Here is an 18021-nt window from a genome sequence, read left to right on the forward strand (position 1 = left end):
TGGGCAGGTGCCTTACTGACATCCTGTTAAGAGAGACCTGACCTACCAAGATTAGCTGTCAACCTGCTCAACTGGTTTCAATCCCAACCTTGCGTTTAGCACCTTCCAATCATCTTCTGGCAAGCAGAAATTTTAAGGAATCCCAGCTGGTAGGTACATTTGAGCCAGGAAATGGAGATACTCAGTTGGAAATGGCTTGGTAGGAATCTGTGATTCATGGATTGTTTTCCGCTTGGCCAGAATCACTACCTCCATCAGGTGGACATTCATCTTCTCTTAGGAGGGGCACCAGAACCAAGTTCTATTGTCCAAAACAGTGTTTCTCAACCGTGGCAACTGGAAGATATGTGGACTTCAACTCCCAGAATTCCCCTGCCAGCCATGAATTGTGGGAGTTGAAGTTTACACATGGAGACTTCAACATTCTGGGAAGTGAAGTCCACCCAACTTCACACATTCTGAGAGTTGGAAGTCCACATATTGTCAAGCCGCCACAACAGAGAAACACAGGTCCAAAGAGTCTTGATACAAGGGGGTAGAAGACGACAATTGAAGGCATTCTGAAGACAAAAAAAAAAAATTCATGAGTCTTGCTTCCCATAAGGCCCCTTGGGTGACTTCTCACCCATGAAGCTTTCGTTAAGGAAACTATCCTGCAGAACTTTAGGGAAAATGGGTTTTCCAACTGAAAATGTTACTTTGATAGACGGAAGGAAAAAAAGAATTGCACAATCCAAGCCAAGTTTTTGGTATTGGCTGCATTAATTGATTCTAGTATTTAAATACGATATACACTGATTAGTTTTAATATAAAAACATACTTCGGACCCCAATTCCCTGAACACAGCTAGAGAGACACATTCAACAGGAGTTCTGTAAACCTAGTACACAGGCTCTGTATGTAACAAAGATAGTCCTTTCCTCTAATTTCCTTTTTTTTAAAAAAAAAAACAAACAAAACTCAAAAACCACAAGCAACTATCACCGTTCCATGGTTTCCCACCTTTGGTAACCTTTCTCCCCAAATCATCTTATATTCCTAGACTCAGAGAGCCAAAGCGGTCACTGTGGCCAGCCACCTTCTCAGGTTAATAATCCAAATTAATGCATGTCCAACCGATGGTGGTTTAGTCTCAACATGCCCATCACTTCTCTGGAGAAACGATGAACTGCTCTTTATCTATGGGGTTTTATCTCCCTCAACCTTCTACCAGAATCTCGTCTTCCTGTAAGTGAAATCCGTGATTTATCATCTTTGCATGCTGGGAAGATAGCCAACAAATCTTGATTTTCTTCTAAGGGACGTCTTTTCAAGAACCTGAAGTTTCTCGTGAAGGCTTTCTTATGTTTGGAGGGAAGAAAACTGACATGCAGCTTAGCAAGAGGGACGCCGTGAGCACTTTTCATTTAGTGACAATTCTTTCAGCCCAAAGAGGTTATCATTTTCTTTTTAAAAAACCTGAACCTCTTTCCTGACAGGGTTTTTGGAAGCAAACATAAGGCAATTGAGCACATAGTCCCTTCAACGTGCCTCTATCAGCAGATATGGACAACGGCTAACTTTCTGGAAACTTGGGAAGTCTAAGTTCCAGACTTGCTTTTCCATTCCTGCGCCACAAGTTTGCAAGGGATGCAAAAGTCAATCTCTCAGTTCTGCCTTCCACATGGAGCAAACTCAAAGTAGACAATTGCTAGGCGTAGAAGATCAGCACCAATTGCTTGGCAAGGCCAATGGTGTGGCAAGGTTGCATTCTGACAATGCCAACAACGTCCAAGTCAGTCCGATTTTGGCAACCTACGCCTAACGTGCCGTGGTGGCTCCCAGTTGTCGCTGTCGTCGGTTTCTTCATCCTCCTCCTCCTCCTCCTCTTCGTCATCCTGCTCGTCCACCATCTCTTCTTCGTCTTCTTCGTCAAACAGCTCCAGGCCAAGGTCGGCTCGCCTCTGCTTCTCTCCAAACCATTCCCTGACCTGCTCATAGCCCATGTGCGACCTTGCAACCAGTTCGTCGAGATCCTGTTCATTAAGAAACTTATGTTTCAGGTAATAATCCTTGAGGATCGCTTTTCCAGTTTTAAACTTGATGACCGGGGTTCGGTCCCAAGGTTTGGGCCTTTTGTTGGACGTCAGCTGCCCGCGTGTCCGACCCCGACCCCTCCCCTTGGACCTTCCCCTTCCCCTCCGCCTGGAATGGCCTTGACCATTGGCACTGTTTGCGTTGTTCCCTTGATAGTAGTAGTACCATTTCAAGCCGCCATTTTTCCAGGCGTAGCGAGTGTCCCCAAACCAACTCACGATGTCCGTTCGATGAAGCCCCGTTTCTCGGGCCAACTTGTCATACTCCTCGGAAGAAGGCCACTGAGTTCGGATGAATGACATTTTGAGCATGTGCAATTGCTCCGGGGACTTTTTGGCCGGCTTCCCTGCCTTCAGAGCTCCAGAGCCTTCGCCTCCAAAGGTTTCCACTACAACAATTTCCTTCTGACTCTCGGCATGACCGTCAGAAATCTCCTCACCTTCTTCTGCAGAACCACTCATTTTTTTCTGTTCTGCAAACCAAGCCTCTATCTCTTCCTTGGCCAGCTTTGTTTCTGAACTTACCCTGTTCAGTTCATCTTCAGAAAGGACTGGGTGGTTGTGGAAACTGTCCTGGAGGACTTTAAGTTGCTCCACAGTCTTGTCTTTGAACTTCTGAGAGCTCAAATCCGAGGCTGCAGAAGACTGCTTCTGAACCAGCATGGGGGGTTCACTCGTTTCGTCGCTGGAGTCAATAATGATAGTGCAAGAATCGCTGTTCTGATTATTGTGGTAATTGTGCTTTGAATTCCTCTGGTTGTACCGGGTATCGCTGAACCATTTTTTAATCTCCCCTTTGGTCAACCCTGTGGTTTCCATCAACCGGATTATCTCCGAATCAAGAGGGAAGTGACTTTTCAGATAGCTGACTTTTAATTCCATCAGCTGCTCCTTCGTCTTCTTTGCCCGGACGGCAACCGTGTCAATGTTGGTGGTGGCTGCGGCCGCCACCACCTCCGATTTCGTAAGTTGGGGCGCGGGAACAGCCGCTACTTGTTGCTTACTTTCAGGAACAGGCTGTGTAGCTTGGCCCTGGGCTTTCTGCAGTTGGGCTGGGTTTGGAACACCTGCCATCGTCAAGGTGATGGGGGCCGTCACGGGAAGCGTGCCAGTTCCCGTCACTTGTGTAAGGACGAGGCCTGGTTGGCCGACGATTTGACAAGTCTGCAAAATGGAAGGCAGACCGTTACCGGCGGCTGAAATATGCGCTGGAATCACTGTAATTGTCTGAGGAACGGTATGCACCGTGCCGTTAAACTGCTTCCTTCTTGCCTCCTCTACTTCTTCCGGGGTCCAGCTCACCCCGTGTTTTAAGCGTTGGGCGGAGAACCAGATTTTGATTTGTTCCTCAGTGTATTTAGCTTGAGTAGCCAGGAGCGCGATTTCTGACACAGTTGGATATGGGAATTTATTGTAAGTGTTCTGCAGGAGAGGGTTGTTATCCAAAGCGGTGTTATAGGCTGGGATGCTATTAATAGGGATCAAGACTTTAGAAATTAAATTAGACGTCGGTGGAGAGGCGAGGGTAGTGATCACCTGAGCAGGCTGAATCACCGCGGTGGGGTTCACAACCGGGGGGGCTGCTTCCCCAGCTGAGGAATTATCTGTGTTGGTATCTGAACTTGCAGTGGCTCCTTTTTCTACAATTTCTTCACACTCCACATCGGTGTCACCATCTTTTTCTTCTGTGGGATCATCTTCGGCGGCGTTGTGAAAAACCACAATTCGCTTTGTTTCATTCTTATTCTTCATCATTTTCATAATGGGGGTTTTGCTGATGGAGATGCCAGTCAAGTGGCTTTCTGAGCCTTCCGATTCTTCTCCCGTTTTTTCCTCCTGGACAAAACTCCCATCGAAAGTCAGGTCGTTCACCGTTTGCTCGAAGATGGTCTGGTTGTTGCGTTTGACCATGTTCAGTTTAAAGTTCTCCTCTCCGGGATGGTATTTGGTATTATGTTCTGAAAGAGCATCGTACCGTTTGGTCACAAATTTGCATTCAAAGCAGACGTAAGATGAGCTGAGGACTACGTTGGGATGCTCAGAATCCACGTGGAAAGTAAACATATTTAAATCAGGAGTCTGGAAGGTACAGTATTTGCATTCGTAGCCGCCTTCAACTTTTTTATTTAGCTGGCTGTCTGAATCAGCACATTCTCCAGAGTCCTCATCGCTTGACACGCTTCCCGCAGAGGTCATCACCGGTAAGACCTCCTCAACATCCGATATGGCTTCTAGATCCATATCCGGCTCTCTCGCCGGGACCATGCAAGGCACCGTGGATTTTCGTTTGCTCGCCATTTCCTCTCCGACGAAAAGGCAACGGAGCCAAACCAATTCAAGTTTCAACCCTTCAAGCTTTTCAGAGGCTTTGGGCACTATTGCTCTGCAGGGTGGCTTCTCCCAATTTCGGCCCTTAGCAGCATCGCCATAGTGCAATTCAGTAAGACAACAACTTGCTGTCCGAAGGAAAAGGCAATGAGCAGCAACTTCTTAACAACTGTTCGTGCACCCTGGATTTAAAAAAAGAAAAGAGAAAGGGGGAAAATGAGATATGTTTTTTTTAAAGAGCTGTTTTCATTATATGAGGCCATATGCATTTAAGTCAATCTCATTCAGACTCTGAAAACCAGGAAAGACATATTGAGGTTCTTCTAAGGCTGGGATCCTCAAACCCCGGCCACGGCGGATTTGGAACCGGGCCACACAAGCAGCAGGCGAGCGTATACACACAAAAAGCTCTACTTATGTGATTGGTGAGCACCTGGGCAAAACTTCATTTGTGCGTGCGGAGGATGCATGCACCCACCACTTGTGCAAATGGAACTGTGCGCACGTGAGCGCCTGCCACTCGCACAAGCCTTCTCCTCTTCCCCTCCCTGCCAGTCCACAAAAGCTGGAACAGCTGTTCTAAGCAGTTTCCTTTATTGTTCCTCATGTATGGGCAGAAATCTTGCCAAGTAAAACAGAGGTCTTGCTCCATAAAACACTTACTCCAGGAACTCGTAGGGAGGATTTTCATCTGGCATGCAACATGTACCTGCAAACAACTTAATGGTGCGCATCTTTAAGGAAGCCTGAATTTTAACTAGCCTAATTAATGTGATCCTAAGACTGAAACCTTGCTTCTATTAAGGGATGGGATTGATCTGGCTTGCAGGGTGCTTAGATCTGGCCCGTGGGGCCGCCCTGGAAACAGCGAAGGACCAGTCCACGGTGCCTCTGCCAGTGAAAACGGAGCTCGGGAGGGCCACGTGCAGGCCTCCCAAGCTCCGTTTTTGCTGGCAGAGGGTTGCAGGAGGGAAGGAATGTCTTCTGCAGCAGTTCTCTCTGGGTTGGCAGCCCGGAGCAGGGAGAGGGGAGAAAGAGGAGATGGTTTTATGGAAGGGGCATGCGCATTTGCATGCACATTGCTAATACCTATTGCTATCCTGAGTGGGGCTCTGAGCACCTGCGACAATGCTCGTGTGAGGCCGCCGACGCTTGCACAAGTGGGACCACTTTGTGTTCGTGCGTGTGCATGCATGCACAAACCCCTCCCACAAAACCATCCCCTTTCTCCCCCTCGCGCAAGTGGGGGCCCCCATCACATCGCCTCACACCAGCCAGTTACTCACACGGCCCGGTGGCCAAAAGGCCACAGCCCAGTAGTGGGCCATGGGCCACCGGTCAGGGACCCCTGTCCTACAGATTTCAAAATACAAACACTTCCCCTTTGATAAGATGTTTTTGCCTAAGAAATAGGGCTCTGGAATGTGTGCAAGTGTTCAGGTAATACTGGCCAGTAATTCTTTGAAGCGGTGGTTTCCTTTAACAAGATTGAGATAATATAATTAACCTGTCTTACGTCCAGGCTCTGTGCGAGAAAAGAACCTGCCCTATCATTGTTTAGGATGGGTTTAGCCCTGGAAGTTGCAAATAATTATCTGTGAGCTTCTGCTGCCCCTAAGATAAGTGCCGAGTGGCCTTATGTACACAGATACAACTCTTTGGATGTTTGGAAGCCAATTTTTTCACTCCATTCTTCTGGATCCGTTTAAGAGAATCAAGAAAGTAAGTGAAGGATTCCACATTTTACCACAGTTCCTACATGTAACTACAGTAGGAAATAGATTTCAGCCCAAAGCAACAGCAGGAAGTTATAATCACAGCTGATGGCTTTTCTAACTCAACTTTTTTTTTTCCTGTTTGTAGACAATTTTTAAAACTAATTAAACCAAGGCAAACAACCCCATCAGTTAATCTGTACAAATAATCCTTGCTTACCAACTACTCTTTCAGCAGTTGTTTAAAATTACAACAGGGCTAAAAAAAAGAAGCTTGTGACCAGTTCTGGAAGTTGTGACTGTAACAGCCATGTAATTTTGGTATGGGTGCTTGGCAACTAGAGTGCAGTTATGGTGTTCACAGAATTCCCTGCAGTCATGTGATTGCTACTTGTGATCTTCACAACCAGCTTTGGCCGAGCAAAGTCAATGGGGAAGCTAGGAAGAAGTCACAAGTCACAAGTCCAGTGACATTGTGCTTAATGCCCATGAGGGATTCACTTAAAAGACCACTAGCAGAACGGCTGTCGTAAGTTGGTATGGTCACGTGATGTTTTGCTGTATGACGGGCATCATTTAGCGACCAAGTTGCCCAATTACAATAATTAACTTAGGCCCACTTATATTAAAACTGGTATTGGGGCTGGGGCAGTGGTGAAATCCATTTTTTTTACTGCAGGTTCCGTGGGCGTGGCTTGGTGGGCGTGGCAGGGGAAGGATATTGCAAAATCTCCATTCCCTCTCCACTCCTGAGGGAAGGATATTGCAAAATCTCCATTCCCATCCCACTTGGGGGCCAGCCAGAGGTGGTATTTGCCGGTTCTCCGAACTACTCAAAATTTCTGCTACCGGTTCTCCAGAACCTGTCAGAACCTGCTGGATTTCACCCCTGGGCTGAGGCCTTTGAAGTAGTCCACTGTTAATGCTTCTACTGCTGGAAACGAAGATGCTCTTCAGGTAGTCCTCGACATATGACGATTGAGGCCCAAATTTTTCTTGCTAAGGCGAGACATTTGTTAAGTGAGTTTTCTCTTATTTTACGACCTTTCTTGCCCCAGTTGTTAAGTGAATCACTGCAATTGTTAAGTTAGTAACACGGTTGTGAAAATGAATCTGGCTTCCCCATTGTCTGTCAGAAGGTTGCAAAAGGGAATCACATGACCCCAGGACATAGCAACCGTCATAAATCTGAGTCAGTTGCCCAGCATCTGAATTTTGATCACATGACCATGGGAATGCCACAAGGGTCCTAAGTGTGGAAAATGGTCATAAGTCACTTTTTTCAGTGCCGCTGTAACTTCGAACATTCACTAAATGAACCGTTGATAAGTCAAGGACTCTCTGTACTCGTTATTTTGCATTTCTTCTGAATAAGGAATAAATGAAAGAGGAAGCTGTGAAATCAGGAGATTTAAAGCAAGCCTAAGAAAGGAAATTAGGTGGTGGAGTAAGATGAAGAGCGTTTATGGTGTAAAACTATCTTTCTATTTACTTAACAGAAGTCTTACTAATCATAAAGCCCCATAAAGGGGCATTTTTCTAAGTCAATTAACAAGATTTGTGGCTATTAGGTTGAATTCTACACACATTTACCTGAATTCTATAGCAGTTGCCCCTGAAGAAGTGGTTGAAGTCAATGAAAACTCATACAGTAGTCCTTTTGTTTAGCAACACCGCATTTAGCGACTTGCAATTGTGATGAAAAAGTAATTTTGTGACCAATCCTCATATCATGCTCTTTGCAGGTCTGTAAAGCAAACAAAAGGTGAAGTAAGATGATAAGCACCGTTGTGGTTTCACTTAGAGACTGCGTAACAACTAAGCTGCCAGTCCCATTTGTGGTCACTAAATGAGGATTACCTGTATGGCATTGTATTTGTTGGTCTTTAAAGGGCCATAAGACTCCTTTCCTTTTTCTGAAGCATAGACCTAACACTAGCACTGATGATGTTACCTAGTTGGGTAATAAGACGTCTGCAAGAAAACAACCAAGCTCAGAGGACACCAAGGATCCCTCTGACCTAACACTGTTTTTTCCTCCAAGAACTCATTTCTGAATATAGATGGATAGGTTCCCTATAGTTCTTCTAAGCCAGTGTTTCTCAACCTTGGTAACTTGAAGATGGGTGGACTTCAACTCCCAGAATCCCCCAGCCAGCGCTGCTGGCTGGGGGGATTCTGGGAGTTGAAGTCCACCCATCTTCAAGCTACCAAGGTTGAGAAACACTGTTTTAAGCTGATAATCATGTAGAAAAAGGAGATGCTTAGCTGAAGAAAATTGAGAGACTGACTTTTTAAAGTCTTCCTAGTATCAATGAGAGAAGTTGTTCCTGATCTTCATAAACCCCTTTCTTTTCCCAGGATCTCCACAAGTTCAAGTTCCAAATGGGTTTAAAATAGGTCTTATCTCTACTGTACCCTCATGTAAATGGGAGAATGAAAAATACGAGTTAACCCAATCACATATTAAGGATACAAATCTTAAAATGTTAATAATATCTATAATACTCCTTCCGCAAGGACCTAAAGATGTGGCTTTTTAAACAACTCATCTGATCTGCGGGGTGTTTTTAGTTGGTTTTAATATGGATTTTAAATTGTGGGATTTTAATTATATTTTTTTTATTGTTCTTCAGTTTTTAACCTTTTGTGAGCCGCCCAGAGTCCTTCGGGAGAAGGGCAGCATATAAATTTAACCAAATAAATAAATAAATAAATAAATAATACAGATTGCTTCTCGACTTATGATCACAATTGAGCCTAAAATTTCTGTTGCTACGTGAGACATTTGTTAGGTGAGTTTTGCTTCCTTTTACGACCTTTCTTGTCACATTTGTTGAGTGAATCACTGCAGTTGTTAAGTTAGTGACAAGGCTGTCATCTGGCTTCCCCCTCGACTCTGCTTGTCAGAAAATCACAAAATCTGTATTATTTGTGACTATCATAAATATGAGTAATTTGCCAAGCATCTGAATTCTGGTCATGTGACCACGGAGAAAGGCTGCAACGGTCGTTAAGTGTGAAAAACCATCATAAGTCCCTTTTTTCAGTGCTGTTGTAACTTTGAATGGACACTAAATGAAATGTTGAAAACTACTTGTAAATAACTCATGGCATTCTCAGGCAGTAGAAGGCCTTAGGCCAGACCATGGGTCTGCAACCTTAAAACACTCAAAAGAGCCATTTGGACCCATTTTCCCACAGAAAACACCTGGAGCCACAAAACCCTTCCCGTGCCTGACTATTTCTTGAGGAGCCACAAAACTAGCATATGTAGTTGAATTAAACGTTGTTTTCTTCTGAAACTTTTCTTTTCTTGGATTTATTCATGGTTGGCCTATCGGGGGTTGAAAAGTTCAATAAATCGCATGCCGACGGGTGTTACACATTGGCGGTTATGACGCATATTTTGAGTGTCAGGGAGCTGCAGCAGAGGGGTGAAAGAGCCACCTGCGGCTCCAGAGCCACAGGTTGCTGACCCCTGGGCCAGATTATTCATATTCGTCCATGAGGTATTGTTTTCCTATCCTACTGGGCTACTGCCGCTGAGGTAACAAAAGGGTTCTGTGAGGCGATGTTACTATAGACACGCGTTCTTGAAGAGTGTGAAAGTCATATTTTGCCCATTTGCACAAACAACAGCTTCTGTGACGATGTTTTTTTATTCTAATGCACATAAACACGTGTGTGACCAAAACGGGGTGTGGCCTGTGGCTCCCCATGCCCCTTTTTGGCTGCCAGAGGCACCGCGGGCCGGCCCTTTGCTATTTCCAGCCCAGATTTAAGCAACCTGGGGGCCGGATCTGGCCCATGGGCCTTGAGTTTGACACCCCTGTGTTAGGTGATCTTTCTTAAATATGATAAGCGCCTTTCTCATTGTAGGGCCAATAGCGGCCTCTTTTTTGACCTGTTTTTTCCAAGACAAAAATGAAGAGCAATGGGAGATGAGGAGAGAAAGACTGTAGGATGAAAATGATTTTTGTCTAACACAGCACTCAACTTACGACCGCAATTAAGCCTGTCTTAAGTTGAGGCTTTGGGTGACCAGACCCAATTTTTCAGCATTTTGGTCATTAAACAAGCACTGTGGTTGTTAAGCAAATACCACAATCGTTAAGCAAATCAAATTTCCCAATGGGCATTTTTTTTTGCCAGAAACTGGAAGTAAATACCAAAAGCTGGCAAAAAACACCACAATTCATGCTCACGGGGATGCTGCAAATGTCTGTAAATTTGAGCCGGTTGCCAAGTGCCAAAATGCAGAGATGTATGTGAGGCTTTCATAACTTCAACAACAGACCCTAAGAAACTTTTGAGGGTCCTTCGTAACATCAAACGCTTGTTAAGTGACTAGTCGTAAGTCAAGGACTCCCTATAAATCCTGCCCTCAAATTAAGCTAGTTGTAGCCCAAGAGTACCTATCATGAGTTCAGGTATTTTTCCAGAATTCTAGAACTTTCTGTTTGCATATGCTTGATTTAGGTCTCCTCCAAGATTCCAGCTGTTTCTATCCGTCAGTCCTTGGGATGAAAGCATGAGCATCATTTATCCCTCAGTGATCATCGCTTGGTCTGAAAAACAAAATGGTACATACTTTGCTGATAAATAGCATGACCAGGTTACGTTAAGTCCAGGAAACACAACTTGCCAGTGTAGGAACAAAGAACTATGTCCCCTGAATTTATGGGAAAGATTTCTGTCAGCTCAAGACAGAGTGAGCGGACAGATTTTTATTTATTTATTCTGTATGGCATAATAGAATTAATGCATAATGCATAAAATTCACAAAAACAACACATAAAATGTGTATCGAAATACAGGCAGTCCTCAACTTACAACAGTTTGTTTAGCGAACGTTCGAAGTTACAACAGCAGTGAAACAGTTGACTTATGACAGTTTTTTTTTTTTAATTTGATTTATATGCCGCCCTTCTCCGGAGACTCAGGGCAGCTTACAATGTGTTAAGCAATATTTACACCCATTGCAGCAGCCCCATGGTGACGTGACCAAAGTTTAAACGCTTGGCAACTGACTCGTATTCATGACGACTGTCGTGTCACAGGATCATCTGACAAGCAAAGTCAATGGGGAAGCCAGATTCACTTAACAACCGTGTCACTAATTTGACAATGCAGTGATTCACGTTATCAGCAGTGGCAAGGAAAGGTCAGCCACGGGACAAAATTCACTTAATGGCTGTCTCACTTAGCAACATAAATTTTATAAATTGGGTGTTTTAATCTGTGTTTCGGCCAAAATATTTAATAATTTTAAGGGAATTTTAATGTTTGTATTATCTGTATTTTATCTTGGCTGTTCACTGCCCTGAGTCCTCCGGGAGTAGGGCGGTATAGAAATTTGATTAATAAATAAATAAATAAATAAATAAATAATTTTGGGGTCAATTTTTGATCGTAAGTCGAGGGCTATCTGTATAGAACACCAGAACTGTGAATTATTTTAAAAACTGACACAATACAAATGATGAATTAAAATGATTAAAACATAATCTAATTTTATGTATGAGCAATTAGTAGAGTGGTTAAGTGGTTAAGGTATGTAGATCGTTTAGCCATTAAAGAACAGTGCCCTCAAGATGATGTAGTTCTTGCAGGGATCTAGGGAAACTTCTGAGGGCCCATCCCGTCGCAATATGATATACCGTATTTTCCAGCGTATAAGACGACTGGGCGTATAAGACGACCCCCGAATTTTCCTGTTAAAATACAGGATTTGGGCGATCCCAGCTGAGTTGCCTGATTAGCAGATCGTCAGAGCTTGGATCGTCAGAGCCATTTAAGGCTCATCAGAGCCTTTCAGGCTGGTCTGCCTGGTTACAGGAGAACGACACCCGGCGTATAAGACGACCCCCGACTTTTGAGAAGATTTTCATGTGTTAAAAAGTCCTCTTATATGCCGGAAAATACGGTAGTTTGCGGGACATTCCCACAGCCACAGTGCCATATAGACTAGCCTCCTTATGATGCATCCTTGACAATGTGACTTTGTCACAGCTAAATAGTCTACACGAGGGGTGGGGAACCATGGCCCTTTTATGACATGGGACTGGAATGGCTCAGGAATTCTGGGAGTTGAAGTCCACAAATCATAAAAGGGCCATGGTTCCCCACCCCTGGTCAACACATACTGGCTGCTGGACCTCATAAGGATCTTCCAGCAAGAGGCAACAGCATGAATACTGACCGGACAGAGAATGAAATGTGGACAGGGTTTGCCCCACTCCATCCTCTTGTGCTTCTTTCCAGCAACCTGAAACTTAAAATTTCCCATAGCCCAGCTATACTTTAATTCTACAGTCTCCATGGTTGCCATGGGAATTGTGGCTTATTTATAAAACACTTCTCTTCTAAGCGACAAGAAGTTGCTTTCGATGGCCCAGATAATCAAGGAGCATCCCAGCCTATGTTTTTTTCCCCCTTAGGTGGGCGGGCACCTCAAGAAAACTCTTTACTTCTACCAGGATTATTGTTCTAAACATCAGCATGGCCCAAGTGGCCTTGAAAATATGAATGAACATATAAGGCTGGAAGGGACTTTGGAGGTCTTCTATCCAATCCCCTGTCCAAGGCAGGAGACCTTATTCCAGGGGTCCTCAAACTTGGCAGCTTTAAGACTTGTGGACTTCAACTCCCGGAATTCTCCAGCCAGCTCTGGGAATTGAAGTCCAAAAGTCTTAAAGCTGCCAAGTTTGAAGACCTCTGCCTTATTCCATGATAGTGGCGATTCTCATGTATTTTTTTTTTTTTTTAAATGCAAAGAACCTTTTTGGCAAACGAGTGACCTGGAGGCCAGAGACAGGTGGATACCCAAAAGGGAGTGGTCCTATCTGGCACCCCAAGATTACAAAGTTGGAGGTGGGAAGCCCACCTCAAAGTCCCGACTGAGCATTATAAGCGTAGAGAAATTCTTCTGCCCACCATCTTTGTACTCCAGAAGTAATAAGAAAAACCCTACAATAAATCTGAGCACAGGTAATCCTCGACTTACAACAGTTTATTTAGGGACCATTCAAAGTTACGACAGCAACTTTAAAAAAGTGACTTGCGACCATTTTTCACACTTACGACCATGGCGGCATCCCCATGATCCCACGATCAAAGTTCAGATGCTTATTTAGGACTGTTCCAGTTTCCTAAAGTCAGATGATCTCCTTTTGCGAACTTCTGACCAGCAAAATGTCAATGGGGAAACCAGATTCACTTCCAAACCAAATTACTAAGTTATTAGTAAGTTATTAATTATTAGTTATTATTATTACTAAATTATTAAGTCATCAACTGCAGTGATTCACTGCCATAGTTGTTATGGCAAGAAAGGTCGTAAAAGGGGGCAAAACTCAGTTAACAAACGTCTCACGTTAACAACAGGAATTTTGGGCTCCATCGCGGGTCGTACGTTGAGGACTAGCTGTGTACTATGAACGGATCGCAGCAAATTACGGAAACTATATTCAATTTATGCCAGCCTGTTCATCTCCACTCCAACTTGGGGGTTGGGGTGTCAAACTCACCCCCCCCCTTCAAACCTACCTCTCCTTGAAGCCCGTGGATTTTGCAGAGGGCACCCTAAAGCTGCAGCAGCTACTACCCATTTTGTCTTACCGGTGGAGATGCACCGGTGGTGTTGGCCAACCCAACAACCTCTTGTGCAACCCATCCGCGCGTAATGCAGCGTTCTCTTTTCTATTTATTTGTTATTTTTTTCTCCCCTCAAGCGAGCCCAAAGTGGTGATGGTGGGAACGTTTCTTCCAAGGCTTAGTTAGTTCTCTCGCTTCCTTCCCAGAACAGGCCTGGATCTGGCCCCACTACCGCCACCTTCTCTCTCTCGTCCTTCCAGTTTCCCCCACAACCTCTGAATCATCACAAAACCAGAACACAACACAACACAATACTCCAGGCGGAGGGCTTATGGGGAAGTGGGGGTGCTTCCAAAGGGTTTTTTCTTGCCAAAGGAGGCCAACTCTTTGGAGATACTTCCTGGGATCCATCCTTTTTTTGGGGGGGGGCTATTAAATTCTCTAAATTTGGGGTTCACACTCTTTTCCCTACTTGGGTTCCCACCCAGTTCGGTCCCCAAGGAGGGGATCCCGGGCAGAAAATAAAGAGGGAGGGGTGCCGCCCTTGGCTCTTCTCGCCCTGCTCCCCCACCCCCCCCAAAGCGATTCCGGATCTTTTAAGGGATCTTCCCGGGAAGAAGCGAACCTCTCCTCGCTTCTCCTCTGTCTGGGCTTCGAGATCTCCGCTGGTTCGTATGGAAGGAAAGGCGGGCGAGGGCTTTTCCCCTTCTTCACCCTGCCGTCGTCCCCGGTGGGGTTGCGGGTGGAGGACGGGGAACCCTCTCTTGCGACCACCGGACTCGGTTTATAGCCCCAGCGCCGCTGCAAAAAAGCAAAAAAAAAAAAAAAAAAAGCCCTACCTCGCGAATGTTTTTGCAGGCTGCGGTGGAGTCCTCGGATTGTGCCCGTTCAGGGAAAGTCCGCCATCTTGCATTAAAAAAAAAAAAAATCTACTGCACTTTTTGGGAGGGGGAGGGGGAGGGATGCTTTGTGAACTTTGAACTGGAATCCAGCTATTTTTTTTTTGGAGGGGGGGAGGAGAGGAGGGGGGGAAAAAAACACACCAAAAGAAACAAACTTCCTTTCCCCGAGTCACTTTTTCTATCCAGTTTGCAAAAATCCTCCCTTGGAAAAGTAACGCGCCGTCCGGAGCTGTAAAATGCATCTGTTTTATGAAACGGGGAGGGAGGAGCGAGCTCTACAAGCGGTGGGGGGGGGGGAAATCTGGGCATCTCGCTATATGCTCAACCCGGAGGGCGGGGCCAGCCCTCCCTTGCAAGCGTCTGTAACTGTCCCCCCCCCCCTCCTCCGTCCCCAGAGTGTGGGAAAGCAGGCGGGGGGGAGGGGGAGGCGTCGCCGCTTCCCCGTGAGGCGGCCGGAGCAAAAGAAAGCAAGCGCCTGATTGGCCGCGGCGGCGTTCGGCGGGGCTGAAAAGGAAAGGAAAGGAAAGGAAGGAGGAGGAGAAGAAGGGAGGGGAGGGGAAAGGAGGAGGGAATGGAGGAAAGGGAAGGGAAGGGAAAGGAAAGAAGGGGGAGGGGAACGGAAGGAAAGGGAAGGGAGGAAAGGGGAAGGAGAGGAGAGGGAAAGGAAAGAAGGAGGAAGGGAACAGAAGAAGGAAAGGAAAGGGAAATGGAAGGGAGGAAAGGGGAAGGAAAGGAAAAGAGAAGGAAGGGAAGGGAAGAAGAGGAGAGAGAAAGGAAAGAAGGGAGGAACGGAAGGAAAGGGAAATGGAAGGGAGGAAAGGAAAGGAAAAAGGGAGGAAATGGGAATGAGGGGAGGGGAAGGGAAGAAGGAAAGGGAAATGGAAGGGAGGAAAGGGGAAGGAAAGGAAAAGAGAAGGGAGGGAAGGGAAGAGGAGAAAGGAAAGAAGGGGGAGGAACGGAAGGAAAGGGAAATGGAAGGGAGGAAAGAAAGGAAAAGGGAAGGGAGGATAGGGGAAGGGGAGAGGAGAGGAGAGAGAAAGGGAAGAAGGGGGAGGAACAGAAGGAAAGGGAAAGGGAAGAAAGGGGAAGGGGAGAGGGAAAGAAGGGGGTGGGGAAGGAGGAAAGGGAAATGGAAGGGAGGAAAGGGGAAGAAAAGGAAAAGGGAAGGGGAGAAGAGAGGGAAAGAAGGGGGAGAAACGGAAGGAAAGGGAAATGGAAGGGAGGAAAGAAAGGAAAAGGGAAGGGAGGATAGGGGAAGGGGAGAGGAGAGGAGAGAGAAAGGGAAGAAGGGGGAGGAACAGAAGGAAAGGGAAAGGGAAGAAAGGGGAAGGGGAGAGGGAGAGGGAAAGAAGGGGGTGGGGAAGGGAAGGAGGAAAGGGAAATGGAAGGGAGGAAAGGGGAAGAAAAGGAAAAGGGAAGGGGAGAAGAGAGGGAAAGAAGGGGGTGGGGAAGGGAAGGAGGAAAGGGAAATGGAAGGGAGGAAAGGGGAAGAAAAGGAAAAGGGAAGGGGAGAAGAGAGGGAAAGAAGGGGGAGAAACGGAAGGAAAGGGAAATGGAAGGGAGGAAAGGGGAAGAAAGGAGAGGGAAAGGGAAAGGCGGATCTGCTAGCTTTGTGCCCTGGAGGATCTCTAGCGGCCACTGGCTTTCTTTCAATGCCCAAACCTAGGGGGAGGATTCCCAAAGCTGCTTTTTTTCCCCCTACAGCCAACCAGACAACTTTTTTTTCTTTGAAGATGTTTTACTTCTCCTCCAAGAAGCTTCTTCAGCTCTGACTGGATGGTGGGGGGAGGGAGGGAGGGAGGGAAGAAGACTGCAAATGACCAGCTGTCTTCAAGGAATATAAATCCTTCCATTCCCCATCCAGTCAGAGCTGAAGAAGCTTCTTGGAAGAGAAGTGAAACGTCTTCAAAAAAAAAAAAATAAGAAAGCCCAGTTGCCTTTCGAAAAAGCACCTTCAGGACAACTAGGACTCCATAGACGAGGGGAGGATCGGAGCAGTCCCGGGAAAATTAGGGCAGCAGTTCAAAGTTTTCTGGAAGTCCATTCTGGCCCTGCTTTTATTGGAGCCGCTAGATTGGGGCTGCAAAAATTCAGGCAACCCTTAAGAGATTATCAGTCTTGGGAGTTCACCCCCTTGTGTAGCAATCGATCAGGTCATTTCTAAATCCTCTTCTGCGGAAGGTTATGTATGATGCCTTTTCGGATAGGAAAGAAACTGCTGCCTAAGATGCTTTTTCAAAAGGCAACTGGACTTTGGTTTTTCCTTGAAGACGTTTCGCTTCTCATCCAAGAAGCAGAAGTGAAGAAGCTTCTTGGATGAGAAGCAAAACGTCTTTTGAAAGCACCTTTGCCTTTTGAAAAAGCACCTTTCGGATAACCATGACCTGGATGACTGAGAATCTCCAGACATCTGCTCCCTGGTTGTGGGTCGCTAGTTCCTCCATGCTTTTGCATCAGTTTTGGGGGGATTTTGTCAGTCACTTCATCTGAAGACCATCAGACTGAAGATCTATAAGGCCCTTCATGACTTAGGTCTGGGATATTTGCATGACCTTCTCCTACCTGCCTCTCACCGTCCTGTTCGCTCACATAGGGCCGCTCTCCTCAGGGTTCCGACGGCGAGCCAATGTCACCTTGCTGTGCCCAGGGGTAGTCTGTTCTCTGTGGGTGCTCCCAACTTCTGGAATGAATTACCTACTGAGCACCGGACGGCTCCTGATCTCCACTCCTTCCGTCGGGACTTGAAGACTTGGCTTTTCAAACAAATAGGCTGAGACTGATTCCGGGCTTTATTATTTACTACTAATTAATTATTTGGATTAAATTATGATTTTATTGTACTTGTTTCTTAACTTGTGTTCGCCACCCTGAGTCCTTCGGGAGAATGGCGGCATATAAATACATGTAATAAATAAATAAATCTCCAGCATTTAGGACAAAAAAACAAAAAACCCGTCAGTTTAACCAAACACCATGGTTTGCAATAAATGGGGTGGGGTGGGGTGAATCTGCCCTAAGCTACTCCATTTTAACTATCTCCTGTATTTGGCACACATTTTGTATTGGTTTATGAAATTTTATAAAGCTTTCTCATGGCTCTGGGTGGCGTACAATATGAAAGCCAATTTAAAACACTACAAAAGAACAGTGCCCAGGAGGAAAAAACCCTGAACACTCCTAAAAGCCGTTTGTGGCACAAAGGACCCACCATTCATTCTAGATGCAAACTGGATTGCAACTGTTACACATCAATATTTTACCTTTTTCTGAATAATTAACGTGAAGGCAGTGCCAGAAGCTCTGGGAACGGTCTAGCTAAAACATGATGGCTCACTTAGAAAAGCCAAGCTCCAGCTGGATACTGTACCCAGATATGCTGACCTGGGTTATTTACTTGGCTT

The 18021-nt window shown here is 45.7% G+C and overlaps 1 protein-coding gene across 3 annotated transcripts; it reads right to left on the bottom strand.

Annotated features, from left to right (window-relative positions):
- Nucleotides 1–743: 743 nt before the first annotated feature.
- On the bottom strand, nt 744–15102 carry ZHX1 (zinc fingers and homeoboxes 1). 3 transcript variants are annotated; one of them, XM_087891382.1, is made up of 4 exons: nt 14558–15102; nt 10538–10690; nt 7713–7866; nt 744–4586 (listed from the first exon to the last, which is right to left on the bottom strand). In XM_087891382.1, exon 4 carries the CDS (start codon nt 4372–4374, stop codon nt 1777–1779), a length of 2598 nt encoding a protein of 865 aa, XP_087747508.1. In that variant the 5' UTR covers nt 4375–4586; nt 7713–7866; nt 10538–10690; nt 14558–15102; the 3' UTR covers nt 744–1776. The 3 variants fall into 3 exon arrangements, with proteins under 3 accessions (XP_087747508.1, XP_087747509.1, XP_087747510.1); XM_087891383.1 differs by lacking the exon at nt 7713–7866 and having other exon boundaries at nt 14558–14909; XM_087891384.1 differs by lacking the exon at nt 10538–10690 and having other exon boundaries at nt 14558–14890.
- Nucleotides 15103–18021: the final 2919 nt, after the last annotated feature.

Source organism: Pantherophis guttatus, chromosome 3 (assembly GCF_059756535.1).
Source record: "Pantherophis guttatus breed Tessera chromosome 3, ASM5975653v1, whole genome shotgun sequence".
In the NCBI taxonomy this organism is placed as follows: Eukaryota; Metazoa; Chordata; class Lepidosauria; order Squamata; family Colubridae; genus Pantherophis; species Pantherophis guttatus.

What these genes read in the sequence shown, in the direction of transcription:
- ZHX1 (XM_087891382.1), bottom strand. Translation starts at nt 4,374, where the DNA reads ATGGCGAGCAAACGAAAATCCACGGTGCCTTGCATGGTCCCGGCGAGA.